We start from the raw sequence: 15,075 nt of genomic DNA, 5'->3' as shown, positions 1-15,075 counted from the left end.
AGGTAGTTCCAGAATTTCTACTAAGGATGACTTTAGGTAGGCATTTGGAAGTTAGACCTTTTATCTTCACTATGGAGAATTAGATTAGAGAAAACTGAGAAGAGGAAGAAATCAAATATTCATTTATAGTATTAAATTGAGAATGAACTACTTATCTACATAAAACTATGCCAACATACTAATCTCTATCAAACACACTGTAAAGAATTTGCGATCTTAAACTGTATGGACTAGTACTTCTTTTATTACTGAGACAATTGAGGTTTGAAGAGACATCAGAAGGTTTTCAACTTAGTATTTGGGGGCAGAAATCCAAGTTCTGACTTTCAATTATATGTCCATCCACTGTTCTACACTCTATGCAACATTTTATCCACAGGTCAGCATTTTCCTAAGTATGTCCATAAGGATGATACTCAGAAAAAAATTAAGTAAAAAAGAAAAAACAGAAATGTTTTCTCTTAGTCACACTGCACATTATTTGCATTGTGAATTTCTATAATCATAAAACTTGTTTACCTTTTCTTCACTCAATATTTCCCAAACTGAGTTGACCACAAAATTATTTTTTTCTACTAATACTTACTAACATTATGCAGAATACATTTTGAGAAATGTACAAGGTAAAGGTAAAGTATGATATTTAATACCTAATATAATCATGGTACTCAATTTAAGAATGAAGAACTATACAAACTAAAAGTTCAATATGAATGTTATCTTCTGATAGTGCGGTTATCAAAGCAGCAAACATTTACCAAGAACCAACTATGAGGTAAGACACTAAAATAATGGAGATAATGATTCTTACCCTCATGTATTACCCAAGAAGATTAATTATATTTCAAGTCAGGCTGTGATAAGTGTTATGATAAAACAATACCATTGAAACATAGAGGAAGAAGACTAATTGATATTATAAAAGAGATTCCCACAGAACTGTTGTTAGGTGAAGTAGAATACATTTAGTTTAGCATGAACATAGCATGTACATCTCAGGATGTTTATATCTAGGATGGTAGAAAAGGATAAATAAAGATCTCTCTGTAGTTTTTTCTGTCTCTGCCCCTATGCAGGCAAGATCATTTCCATTGAAATTTGTTTCCTCAAGGAGTACAGTCAAATATTACTACAGTCACATCAAAGAGGCTCAGAAGCCAAAATATAACAATCATTAAGGACAATAACTTCAACAGGATGAAAACACACATCAAATACCTTTAAAACCAAGAGTTCATAATAATAATTATAAACAAAAATACAGTGTTATCCTTTGTAGGATGTTAGGCAATTACTACATTACTTGGTTAAAAAGTACTCTAGGGCACACACCTATAATCAGAACAATTTGGGAGGCTGAGGCAGAATCCCAAATTCAAGGCCAGCCTCAGTAACTCAGCTGGTTCAGCTTTCCAAATTGCTGGGATTACAAGAGTGTGCCACCACACCAGGCCCACTTTTGAGTTTCAAATACCAATTTGCAAAGAGTGCAGAAGAAAAAATAAAAAGCAGAAATGGGCACAAACACCGAGGTGAAAAACAGCACAGGGAGACTTCAAATAATTGTATTTGCTGGAGGAATGGCATTAGAAGAAAAATTATCCCAGGCATGACAGCACATATCTGTAATCCCAGAGACTCTGGAAGCTGAGGGAGGAGGTTCTTAAGTTCTAGGTTTCCTTCAGCAACTTAGTGAGGCCCTATGTCAAAATAAATTTTTAAAAGGGGTGGAGATATAAGTCAGTGATAAAGTGCCCCTGGGTTTGATCCCTAATACCATCAAAAAAAAAGGTAAGAATAGTTAAAGTCTGAAAGAGATAAGCAATGAGACTACAAAGTAATTGGAACTAAATCATAAAGATCTTTAAAGGCTTTGAGAACAAGCTTGAAATTTATATCATATGTGAAAGGAAGCCTTAAAGTGTTAAATAGGTTAAGAGACAAGATCAAATTTTTGTTAAGATAAATCACTCTTGTGGGTATGAAGAGAAAATAACTGGAATAAGAATGAAGGAAGATCATAGAAGATTTGAGAAATATGTAGAAAATGAAAGCAGTAACAGAATGGTGAATAGAAGAACAAATTTAGAAAAAAACTTTTTTGAGTTCCCATAGCACTTTAAAGTTATAGCTTTGTTGTAAATACTTAACCATAAAGTACAACATTTATTTACATTACTTTTTCTATGAATCAAGAGTTTCTTGTATATGTGGACCCATCATAAGAAATCAGTGCCTGAGGGCTGGGGTTATGGCTCAGTGGTAGAGCACTTGTCTTGCACATGTGAGACAATGGATTCGATTCTCAGCACCACATATAAATAAATTAATAAAATAAAGGTCCATCAACAACTGAAAAAAAAAAAGAAAGAAAGAAATCAGTGCCTGAGACATATAGGCCCATCATAAATATTATTCAAATATACAAGGGTACAAATACCACCAAGACATTAGTTTTTTTTTTTGGGGGGGGGGGAAGAAAGAGAGAAAATGTATGTCTTGATAATAAAAGTCTTTTATTCTAAAAATAAAACTACTATTAAAATTAAATGTATTGAATTTTCCCTATATTCAGTCAATATAATGAACCTCTACTTAATGATTGCTCTGCCTCCCAGTTTTCTACTAGTAGATAAAAAGAAACCATAAAACAAAGTGTCAGAATAGACTTCCCCGCCCCCGCAAAAAGGCAATAATTAAAAATATATTCTCCTGCCTACCATTTGGAAGGTTGGAAAAATAAGACCTCATCTGGATTCTTCAAAAGTCTAAAAAATTAAATTGTAATAATATTAATAATTTAATATACTTCTTTTACCTATTTATAGAGATTGCAATAACCTCCTTTTCCATAAACCAGGTAAACTAGCACTCTTTATCCTTCTAATGCCATTACAGACAGGGAGGGAAAAGGAGAAGGGGTTTAAGACATCAAAAACAGAAAGCAAAATGAAGCAATTTTTTACTTAAAATTGTCAGGAAAATATATAAAAGAATTTTAATCTGTGTCAAAGTTCAAATGGGAAACTTTTAGGTTATATATCTTCCAGCATTTCATTCTCTGAATCAATCCTGGATACTGAATCAAACAGATTGTATTTTAATAAACTCTATGGGGTATTTGGCAGAGAACAATTTAGTTTCTAAGTTACCCTGCTAAACAGCATTTGTAAATGTCATTCTTTGTAGAACTATAAATACATGGCAAGCTAACAACAGTGTTTTAGTCTCTTTCAAGCCTTTCAAAGCTGGCATTTGCCTAATTGGTAATGTACCAACTTATTTTACCACTATGTCTGTTCCATGGTTAAAATAATGCAAGATATTTAGAATTTGACTGCCAAAAATATCCTTGACTAATACCTCTATTTTGAATTTACTCAGCAGAGTATAAAAATGGTTAGAAACTAGTTTTCCAGTATGTCATAATTTTCCTTCTGATACCTAACAGGTGTAAGAAGCATTATTCATTAAATAACTTTATTCAAATATGGTTTCTTGGATCTCCTTATACCTCTGTAAAAATGACTAATATTTAGGCACTGTTTCTGACAACTGCTATAGGCAAAGAGTGCTTTCATTTAATGGAATAAGTAATTTATTTAAAAACGAAAAACATAAGCAAATGACTGAAGCATTTCCAAAAAAATTATGTACTATGTAGAAATTCCTATTTCTGATATTCCAAGATATTTGCAAAACAAAAATCTTCTATTACCAAATATTCAACTAATAAGAGATTAAGTACTTGGATGTTTATGTATTCATAATGCCTGAAAGTGATGAAAAGCTATCTCAAAAAACTTAAATACAGATAAAGAATTTTCTACTAATATTATTTTAGTGAACCCAGTACCTTTATATGCAGAAGTAAAGAATATGGCCTTTCAAATATGTAAATATTACCTTGTAATATTTCAGAAGTTATGGCTAGAGAACAGTGTAAGGCTTTTTTCTATTTTTCCATTTTCTTTACTCATGGGAATTGATTCTGCTATCTATACTGTGTTCAGGTACTAGTAGCTCAAAAAGAAATTCTGTAACTCATGGTAAAGTTGACAAAATCTCTAGATCAGATTAAAAGTGGGGAGCAAGACAATAATACTTTGACCTCCCTTCTTTCTCAGTATCTATTTCTGTAAAATAAAGATACTTGAAAGGTTCACTTCTAAGTTACCTTTAAAGCCACTCTATATTTTCTGATTCTTTAGTAAAAAGTTAGATTCTAGCACGAAGTAAACTCAGTGATACCTTCAGGAGGGAAAAAAGAAATGAGGGCTTCTGAATCATGGAAAGAGCTGAATTATAGCAAAATCATTTCATTGGAGACCCAAATATTTGCCAAAGAGAAGCTTTTTCTCAGGTTTTTCATTAGAGAAATATAATTCTTTTACTAACAATTCTACTAATCAATTAAACAACAAAATCAAAATAAGGTTGTACAAGTAACAATTCAAATTAAAGAAGGACAGATAGGTCAAAGTCATAAATGATAGACAATGATAATCACATAGGGATAACATTAGAAAATGATCATTTCTGTTCCATTGCAGTGTTAATGAGCTTTTGGAAACAGTCAAACTTAAAAGAAGTCTGGTCATTTAAAAAAAGATATCTTGGGCTGGGGATATAACTCAGTTGGAAGAGTGCTTGCCTTGAATACACAAGGCCATGGGTTCAATCCCTAGCAACACACACACACACACACAAACAAACAAAAAAAAAACTGGTAAATTCACTAAACAGTATAGTGCTTCTCTAAAATTACCATGTAAAGTAAAATGGTGGTAAACTTAAACTATATCTGCCTTCTATGTATCTACACTATTCACTTTCCAATAAATTATTTGTTTTGTTCCTTCTCAAAATACTGCTTTTTACAATGAAAACAAAGTACTCCAGATAAAGAATGCCACATAGCAAGGAAAACCTATTTTGTGCTAAAAAATAAAGCAAAGAATGAGAGAGAGAGAGAGAGAGAGAGAGAGAGAGAGAGAGAAGATACAGGTATAGGATTCTCAAAAAATACAAAAGAAAATTGACCACTTTCTCTAATGCTGTTTTTTTTTTCTTTTTTAGAGGACACAGAAATGTTCAATTTTTAAAAATTAACTACAACTGGGGCTGGGGCTGTAACTCAGTGGTAAAGCGCTTCAATCCTCAGCACCACATAAAAATAAAAACACTATGTGTTCATGTACAACTAGAAAAAAAAATTAACCACAATCTTTAAGGAACTAAATATACTATCAATAACAGTCCATATTCAGCAGAAGTGAAGAGAAGGGAAGGGAACTGCAATAGTAATATTTATGGAATAACTACTATACACCAAGCACTGTGCTTAGTGTTTATAAGTCTGATTTTATCAGCATAGCAATCTTAAAAAGATTCTTTTTTAACTATTAACACAAAAATATAAAAGTTGCACATAGGTAATGAAGCAGCATGTAATGTTCAATATACATATATATGTTTAAGTCAGGTTACACAAAGTTATCTCCCCAAACATTTGTTTTTTAAATGATGGAAACTTTCAAAATCCTTTTAGCTTTTTAAAATTTTCAGTACATAACTGTTATCTATAGTCACCATATTATGCAATAGTACCCCAAAGTTTCTTGATCTAAAAGGATTCTCTTCTCAGACTTTCTTTTTTTTTTGAGCCAGTAGTACCTGTACACAGTATACTACTGAAGAAAATAAGCTTAAGTAAATTAAGAAATTCACCCTAGTTTAGTAAATAAAGTACTTAACCTAGGATTATTCAGAAAAGTTATATATGTTTTCCAACACATAATCAATCTAAACTGTTGTATAAAATAAGTCTCAATACAAAAAGAGAGAGATAGCTTTTCAATAGTCTGAATTACAGAAAAAAAAATATTTTTTTCACACATTTGTTTTCAATGAATTTGAATTTTTAAAACTTCACACTTAGCTGCTACAACTTTTTTTAGGGGATGGGAGATACTGGGGATTGAATACAGGGGCACTCAACCATTGAGCCACATCCCCAGCCCTATTTTGTAGTTTATTTAGAGACAGGGTCTCACTGAGTTTCTTTGCACCTTGCTGTTGCTGAGGCTGACTTTGAACTACCTCGTGATCTTCTTGCCTCAGCCTCCCAAACCATTGGGATTACAGGTATGCGCCACTGTGCCCAGCTACAACTTTATGCTACGATTTTATGAATGAAAAAATGTATTAATATTTTATAGACACTTAAATGCATATTTTCTATTCAATATTTTTGGACCTCACAGAAACTATCAATCAGCATTAAGAGTTAGCCAATAATTTATCACTAAGTAGTTCTGACAACCCTCCAAGATAAAACACTGAGAAAAGTAAACTCTGGTTTAACTTGCATGTACTTTTTTAAAAAGTGAAATGTTATTTTTATTTATAATAAGTAAGACATACATCATAATAGTTTTGTTTTTATGTGTGTGTGGAGCTGGGGATTGAACCCAGGACCTTGTGCATGTGAAGAAGACATTCTATCAAATGAGCTATATTCCCAGCCCCCTAACAGATTTTAGATAATGATTCCAAATATTCATGTAGTTAATAACTAAAAGCACAAAACAGTTCAGCACAAACATCCCTTAACACTTTAGAGGGGCTAAATGACTGACAATCTTCTAAGAAGATGAAGAAAATATTTAGTATCCTCATCTTCTCTCATTCAGTTCGATGCTGGTTGTACAGCTACACAGAAGAAATAAAGCTAAACATTTCCACATGAAGACAATATATGCTTTAGCTATATGCTTCTGCAGCATGTTAAATGGTATCTGCTACAACTTCATAACATTATCTTATTTGGAAATAGGCTCTCTGCAGATGTAATTAAGGATTTCAAATGAGCTCTTATCTTGGATGGACCCTAAATCCAATGAGTGCTGTCCTTACAAGAAGCAGACATGTCACAGAAACAGAGTAAATAAGACCATGTGAAGATGGAAACAGAGATTAGAAGAATGCACCTACAATGATGAAATACCAAAGCTCAGCTCACCAGATGCCAGGAGAAGATTTGGGATAGTTTTTCCCTCAGATTATCTTGCCTGTAATCCCAGTGGCTAGGGAGCCTAAAACAGGTGGATCTCAAATTCAAAGCCCCCCTCAGCAACTTAGCAAGGTTCTAAGCAACTTATCGAGGCCCTGTCTCAAAATAAAAAACAAAAGTAGGAATGTAGCTTATGATTACCCCTGGATTTAATTCCAGTACCCATACCCCCCCCCCAAAAAAAAAGAAATGATAAACTAGAAATACAAAAGCAGAGTATTTTGTTATAAAAAAACACTCAACAGCCTATAATTAACCAAAAACAATCCTAATTTCTCCTGTTACCATTCCTATCACATGACTACTCCTCCAAGATAATAAATGAAAATTACTTTGTAACAATAGGAACTTCCAAGTTATTCATGATTATGTTGGCTATAATAGTATACAATTAAGTTTAAAATTAGTTAAGAGCCTTCAAAAATCTCAAACCATGCATAGAATAATTTATTAAAAATACCTTATACTTAAATTGAACTTTTATATACTATATACATTTAATTTTTATGATTATTTTTCTTTATACACGTGTGTGTGCACACATGATACAGGGTCTTGCTAAATTCTTTAGGGCCTCACTAAGTTGCTGAGAATGGCCTCAAACTTGTGATCCTCCTATCTCAGCCTTCTGAGCCATTGGGATTAACACATGTGTGCCACCACAACTAGCTAATACATATGTACAATTTAAAATAATTTATTTTTATTTTCTCCAGAAATTTCATATCTAATATCAGAGTTCATTATTCAAAAGAGTCTACAAGTAAAGGCTTTGGGGACTAACTAGTAATCAGTACTCAAAAGAAAAATATGAAAATGTCACCATTCTCTAGTAGAAAAAGGTAATTCCAAAGTGAGTCAAACAAATATTCAAGAAAATGAAGGTGAATGTTTCTTCATTTTTATTTATAATGATACTATCCAGTATAGGATAGGTACTACTGAATGGTGATAGTCACAAAAATAAAAAACACTAAATTTTTTTTTTTAATTAATAAAACTTTTTAAATATTGTAATCCAGGACATCTTAACCTAAGTTCCAAATCACAGGTGACAATCTGTGTGTGTGAACATACACATTTTTCTCAAAATGAGGTCCTCAGCTTTCATCACAAAAGGACCCATGATTGAAAAGAGGTTAAGGCCATTATCTAGTAAATGGACAGAAATAGAAATTGAAGTTCGGAGAAATGCAATTATTTGCCTAAGGTTAAAAAGTCAGCAAATATCATTTTCCGGACTTAAGCCTTCTTTTCACTGACACATAAATACTTTTAAAAGAATTTTTAATAAGCTTGAGAGAAAAGCAAATCTATATAACCTAAGAACAATAAGAGGAACTCTCAAGCTAATGACAAAAGAAAACACCAAGATAGAAAACCTTAGGCAAAACGTGAGAACAATCCATCCAGTAGAACACAGGAGGAAAAACAGTTCTAGGAGGACTGTTCACAAGAAAGGGAAAAAAGAACTGAGAGAATACCTGAATGTGACTGACTACAACAAAAGAAGTTTGACAGTTTTATCAGAGATTGAAGAATTCAAAAAACCAAGCCAAAAAAAAAGGTAGCAGACTGAATTTATTATCACAATACACTACAGGATACAGTTCTAAATGATACACACACAAACATAATAATGTAAACAGTGAACACTGATTTAACCAAACTTTGTAGTCATTGAGAGGATGGAGGAGATGGCGGCTTTTGGGGAAGTTTATTTTAAAAAGCTAAATCCTTATCATAAGATCAGAAAGAAATCAACAACTAACACCTACTATGAAATGACCAAGAAAAGAAAAGGTAGAGATATAACTACAATAAAAAACCATCAATGTTATTCAATAGGACTCTATTGCATTTTGCACAATTCTTTGTTACATGTGGCTGTCATAGAGCAGAAGTTAGCAACTTAGGAAATATAACTCTTTTGTCTGTTTCTGTAAATTAAGTTTTATAAGAATACAGCCATGTGATTCATTTTACACATTGTCTATGGCCAATTTTGTACTAAAAAGTAGAGTTGATTATTTGTAAACAGAGTGTTTACAAACTTCAAAACCTAAAACAGTTACTAGGTAGGCCTTCACAGAAAAAAGATTACAGACCTTAATTCCAGGAACTGCATGACATTTAGTATCTGACTGCTAGCCACAAATGCTAATATTACCCTCAAAGTAACTATGAAAACCAAAATTCCATGCCCCATATTTGCAATCCCTCTCTTCTCAATCTCCTACTAGGAATGAGAAATGACAGGATTTTGGTTTGAGAAATACTGAGCAATCAGGAATTTCAAATGATTGCCATGGGGAACAGAAATCAGACACCGGCAAGGATAGGGAAAGGTACTATAGTATTGGGGCTTGTTATTTCTTTTTTTCCAATAAGCCTTGAAACAATAATCTTTCAAAACATTCATGTGCATTTCTTCAAGTAAACCAAATTTAAAAGCAAAAGAAAAAAAAAAGAACAGATGAAATCTAGCTACTAGTTCTGGTAACTACCTACATATGTGAGGATATGAGGCCGGGGTTTTGGCTCAGTGGTAGAGCTTTTGACTAGCATGTGTGAGGCACTGGGTTAGATTCTCAGCACTGCATATAAATAAATAAAATAAAGGTCCACTGATAACTAAAAAATATTTTTTTAAAAAATGTGAGAATATTTGCTGGTATATTTTGTGATATTTGTTATGATTGCTCTAGAAAATAAGCTGCTAGGTAAATGACTCTTGAATAAGAGAGGCATTACTATGCTAACGTATGTGAGTATAATATTTCAAACCCTCAAAACCCAAGAAATGTCAGCCAGATAAGTATGTTCTATAAATGGCCTTCAATAAAGTTTTAAATATTTAACATAAAAATCCAGATAGACAAACTGTTTTTAAAAACATTACTTCTGTAGGTAGAAATTAGGAAAAAGAAAAACTCAAAGATAAATGTAAAATTTTTAATTTTTTTCTTTTATTTATCTCTTTAGCAAACTGACTGACTGGAAATTTAAAAGCTGACACGACATTAATACAGAACCACAAGGGCTGGATTAATCATACATCAGAATCAATACTTTCAGTTTACTGCTTACTTAAGTGAAAGCACTGATAACATATCCAAAGACAGACTATATTCTTAGATATGTCTAATCTTTAAAATATTTTCATTACCACTTACTTTTAATTCAACTAAATTTAAAAATTGTCTAATTTCCCTCACAAGGAAAAAGCTTTAAATGTATAATTATATTTTGCTAACAAAACTCTGAAATAATGCATCAAAAAGATTTCAAGATGTGAAAACAAACATAATTCAAAAAACAGCATACATTTTAAGGAATATAAACATTCTAAGAGTAAAGAATCTACTGTTTCTACTACTGTATTTTCAAAAGAGCTCCATTTTTCTTTGGGACTTTACAAACAAAACATTACATTGATAAACTTATTTTGAAATATATAGAATGACACAGCATATTAAGTAATTATGAACACTAATTCTGAAACATCAAAATAAACATTTCAATGCTTCAGTTTGGAAAATACAACCCTCAATAGCTTTTTTTTTTTACTGAAAAAAATCAGCTGTTGAACTATAATTTACAGTGAACACATACTGAAAACTAAACTCTTGACATAAAATAGTAATAAAATTATAATAGTTGTGCTATCCTAGCTTTCACCTGAAAAATATAAAAAACAAGAGATATTTTAATATAATTCTAATTATATGCATAATCCTAGAGATTTGGTTTATATTGAATTCACAGTAATTAGTTCTAGCTACTTTGATAATGTGGAGTAAAATGTGGAGAAAAATATTTTTAGGCATCATCTAATTTATTTAGAAGTAAAATAAGCACAAGGACAACCAAAATAATTTTCCCCTTCCATTCAAAATCCTAACATCTATTTGGTCATTATTTTAGGTAATATCTGACATGACATCTATATCATAAAATAAACATAAATTTTTGGAATGAAAACAATTAAAAGGTTAAAAGATTTGACTATCAACTTACCTTTTTTTGATACCAGACTATAGCATCTGTGACTTTGGACGCCATTTATTCCACTGAAATTACACATTCGTCATTTTAAGCTGTACAAGAGAGAAAAATATGCAAATGATTTTACTTCCACATTCCAAAAGAAGCCTGAACAACTTGCATACGTAGCACTCTGGTTACTTGCAGAGCAAGGGGTGTATGACTATACTTATATTACACCCTTCCTCATTACTATTTTAGCAACAGCTTCTCTTAAGTAAACAAAATCAGTTGTCATAATAAAAGGTTTTTTTGCATGAATACAGTCTTCAATGTCCTTTAATAATAGGTTGAATTGGTTTTTAAGAAAAATAAACCTTTGAAATAAATTTCAGAATTTCCCAGGTTTTACTGGAAATTCTTCATTCACAAATTCACCTATAATAGAAATCAATTCATTCACTCAGTAATAGATAAGTTTTACTATAGTTTCTGTCAAGGAACTAGCAATTATTGTTGTTGAAGGATGGATTTATAAAGATGCCAATATTTATAATCATATTTAATTTTCCTTGATAATCAGTAATCACAAAATTGAACTAAAATTAAATTTTAAACCAAAAAAGTTTAAAATTTGTGTTAAATACTATGCCAATATAGTTATTTATAAAGATAACATGGTTTGCTATATTTAGAAATTTACCACAGAACATCTCAAAAGTATCTTTCTTGTATTTTTCTATAACAGTATTATGTAGTAAATGCAATAATTCCTTAACCTTTGAGGGAATTTCAAACTGATTCCAGTTAACTCTAGAATACTACTCTAGTCATAAGATGACACTGGAATGTACAGCACCTCTTTTTATGATGTTAAGGAGAAGGTTCAAAAGAAGAAGATACTGGCCTAGCACTTATTGCAAAAGCTAGATCATCCAAAACCACACAAGCTCTCAGGGAAATCTAGGGAATGAGGGACCCTGTTGAGCCCGTACAGATCTGCAACTATAGAAATGCTACTGTATAGTTTGCCACAGTATACCAAAATATCACAGATTTTATATACCATTCTTGGGACCATGTATGCTTCTTTAACATATTAGGATTCAAACATAATGAAAAGTATTATCAAATTCAGATGTCAGGCCAGGTTCTGTGCTACTTGCCAGTAATCCATCTACTCCAGAGGAGGAGGTAGGAGGGTCTCATATTCAAGGCCAGCCTAAACAACTTTGGCAAGACCCTGTCTCAAAATAAAAAGGGCTGAGTCTAGCTCAGTTGTAGAGCACCCTCAATCCTCAGTACTTCCTACACACAGAAAAAAAGTTCAAATGTCAGATGATCAACACCTAAAATTTAAAGCAGAATTTACTTAATTCTTATATTTTTCTTACAAGTGTTATAGACCACATTATTTTATTACCTTTCCTAAGATATTGATTCTCTTTAACAGATCAAATCTAAGCAAACTTAGAAAAAAAAAATCCAAGCCAAGCAAAACATTTTGAAATTCCTGCCAAATACCCTGATATAATGGAAAGAAAAGGATCTCAGAATCAAAAGACCACGATTCAAGTATCAGGTCCATTATTCATTATCTAATACTGAAGAAGTCATTGAATCTCTCTGAACCTCAGTTTCTTTCACTTTCAAAATAGAAATACATGTTCTTTACTTCTTATAAAGTTTTGTGAGCAATAAATAATATACATAAAATGCCTACCACAATCCAGAACATACAGATTACCCAATCGTAAGTATTTTTATAATTAGCTTTTGTATTTAAAAAATTCCCCAATCCATATAAATACTGGGAAGTATTTATATTTCTTTTTTAAAACATGGAAAATAACTGAGAGCAGGAATACACTGAATAATAAGTTTTGTTGACACTGAAAATAAAAATAGCTCCCTCATTATCATAAGATCACAATGTCAATTCTCAACTACATACACATGAATTATTTAGATTTCAAAGTTCACCTGTCTTAAGTTTCTTGGTTAGGTGTAGCTACCTTCATTTCTCTCACCAGGATTTTTTAGGGAAGCTTTCCTTTACCGACTTAAAATCTCCCATTTTGGTTTTTCTGTTCTAGAAGGTTTTGAGATAACTCATTTAACCAATTTGATTCTGTTAAAGGATGGTTCATTACAATATTATTCATATCCTCATTACATTTGTCAAGACAATGGTGACCTCCTCCCCTGTAAGGATGGCCTTAGGCCTGAGCCTAAGCAACTCCATTTTAAAACTCCAGTTTGAAACCAGCAGTCTCACCAGGCACACCTAACAGAGCCTCCAGTAAGGCCCTCAGGCACAAACTAGGAAAAGGCAGGTATGAGAGAAAAGTGAAAAGATCCGGGTGGGGACCACCAGACCAGATGTTTTAACCCTAGGGTAGATGATGTCACTGAGAGCTCAGGTGGCAGCTGATAAAGATTGAAAGGGGGGGGGGGGTCAAAACCCCCCAAATTTAGTATAAATAATAAAGCAATGAACAGACAGTCAGCCAGCTGACAATGATGCCTTCACACTGAGAGCCTAATGAGGACCTGGACTGACATCCCAATACTTTTCATCAGTGCTGATCCTCTGCATTTTCCTCAATGCTTTCAAATTCTACAGCAATCTTGACCCTGGTAAAAGCCCTAACTGCTCCCTATGACCCTCTCCTCAACCAGCCTTCCACTCCACATCAGAAGAAGCCTGCCTTGGTTCTGGACCGGATCACTTGGGTCTGAGTGAGTGTGCATCTGCTGAACTTAAAGCCTAAGGCTTGAGACTTTTGATCTGACACTTGAACTTAGCACACAGAGAGAATGTCTGTCATTAGCCTGTCATGATCAAGTGTGTTTGTAGTGTTTAGAATTAATCTAGAATTGTTTGCTGTGAATTAATTAATCTAGAATTGTTTGCTGTGAATTGATTATGTCTATTGCAGTGCCCAGCATTAAGGATTGTCGTTTTCTTGATTAAGAACCTATAGAGTGAAATTGTATTGAGTGATTTGAGTGAATAAAACATTGACTAGGGCAGAAACTCATGAACATTTTTTATCTCTCCCCTCAACTGCAGATGTTGCACCTTTTGCCCATTGTGACATCCCCCCCAAACTATAATAAGTGGTACAAAAATATGAGAATATTTATTTACTTCCTTTCACTTTAGCCAGTCTTTATTGAAAACAAATTTCCAGATTATCTACCAGGATAAAAATCCCCTCTCCTAATTCCCCAAGAATATAGAATACACTTCATATAAAAAATGTAAAAGGGTTTTTAATCACCCAATCTATTAAGTTTATGAGATATTATATATAGGGAATATTTAAAAGTTTCCATATGAACAATAGTATTAAAACAAAAAGAAAAAAGGAAAATCTTCAATAAAAATTAAAAAAAATTTGCCTGCCTCAAAACAAGACAATTTTAAAGCCAATTTTTAAAAAATACATTTTGGTTTACACCAACTTATACTCAGAAATAAATTTCAAAGATCTAACAATATTTAGATATTTAAAGTGTCCTGTATATTTTTAATTATATTTATGTGGATCTACAGAAACAAAAATTCAATTTTCCAATTTAAAAACCCCTTTCTTCAGCAATGAGGTGCTCTGAAAACTCATTTAATAGTTTTTCCATTGTGTCAACAACCTTTCAGTGACACCAAGTGGCTCATACCTATTTTTAAAACAGGTTTTACAGCATGCTAAGATAGGTTTCTGAATCAGACATCTGACAAAACACACGCAGACACCTAAATTTCACAAGTAACCATTAAACAAAAATAAAAATAAATAATTTTACACGAGTATAAATAAGATTGATATACCAACAAATGCTTTTCTGGATATAAAGACTATTACTAAAGCCTTTCCAATTTCTTTGATTCAATAACAGCACAGGAATATATAGTTTTATAGCCTCTATTGTCAGGATATGTTATGTTATACAATTTTTTTCATGTTAAATTATGACATTAAATTTAATATACAGAGGGAAATGCAGCA

General features: G+C 32.2%; 1 protein-coding gene across 2 annotated transcripts in view; it reads right to left on the bottom strand.

Annotated features, from left to right (window-relative positions):
* Phtf2 (putative homeodomain transcription factor 2) overlaps positions 1-15,075 on the bottom strand; it is a 135,612-nt gene that overhangs the window by 88,559 nt on the left and 31,978 nt on the right. For both annotated transcript variants that reach the window (XM_076835028.2, XM_076835020.2), the window contains exon 2: positions 11,096-11,175. In XM_076835028.2, the coding sequence (XP_076691143.1) occupies positions 11,096-11,140 (45 nt within the window). In that variant the 5' untranslated portion in view covers positions 11,141-11,175. The remainder of the gene's footprint in view (positions 1-11,095; positions 11,176-15,075) is intronic.

Source organism: Callospermophilus lateralis, chromosome 1, assembly GCF_048772815.1.
Source record: "Callospermophilus lateralis isolate mCalLat2 chromosome 1, mCalLat2.hap1, whole genome shotgun sequence".
Lineage (NCBI taxonomy): Eukaryota > Metazoa > Chordata > Mammalia > Rodentia > Sciuridae > Callospermophilus > Callospermophilus lateralis.
This window is presented reverse-complemented; position numbering and strand designations above follow the sequence as displayed.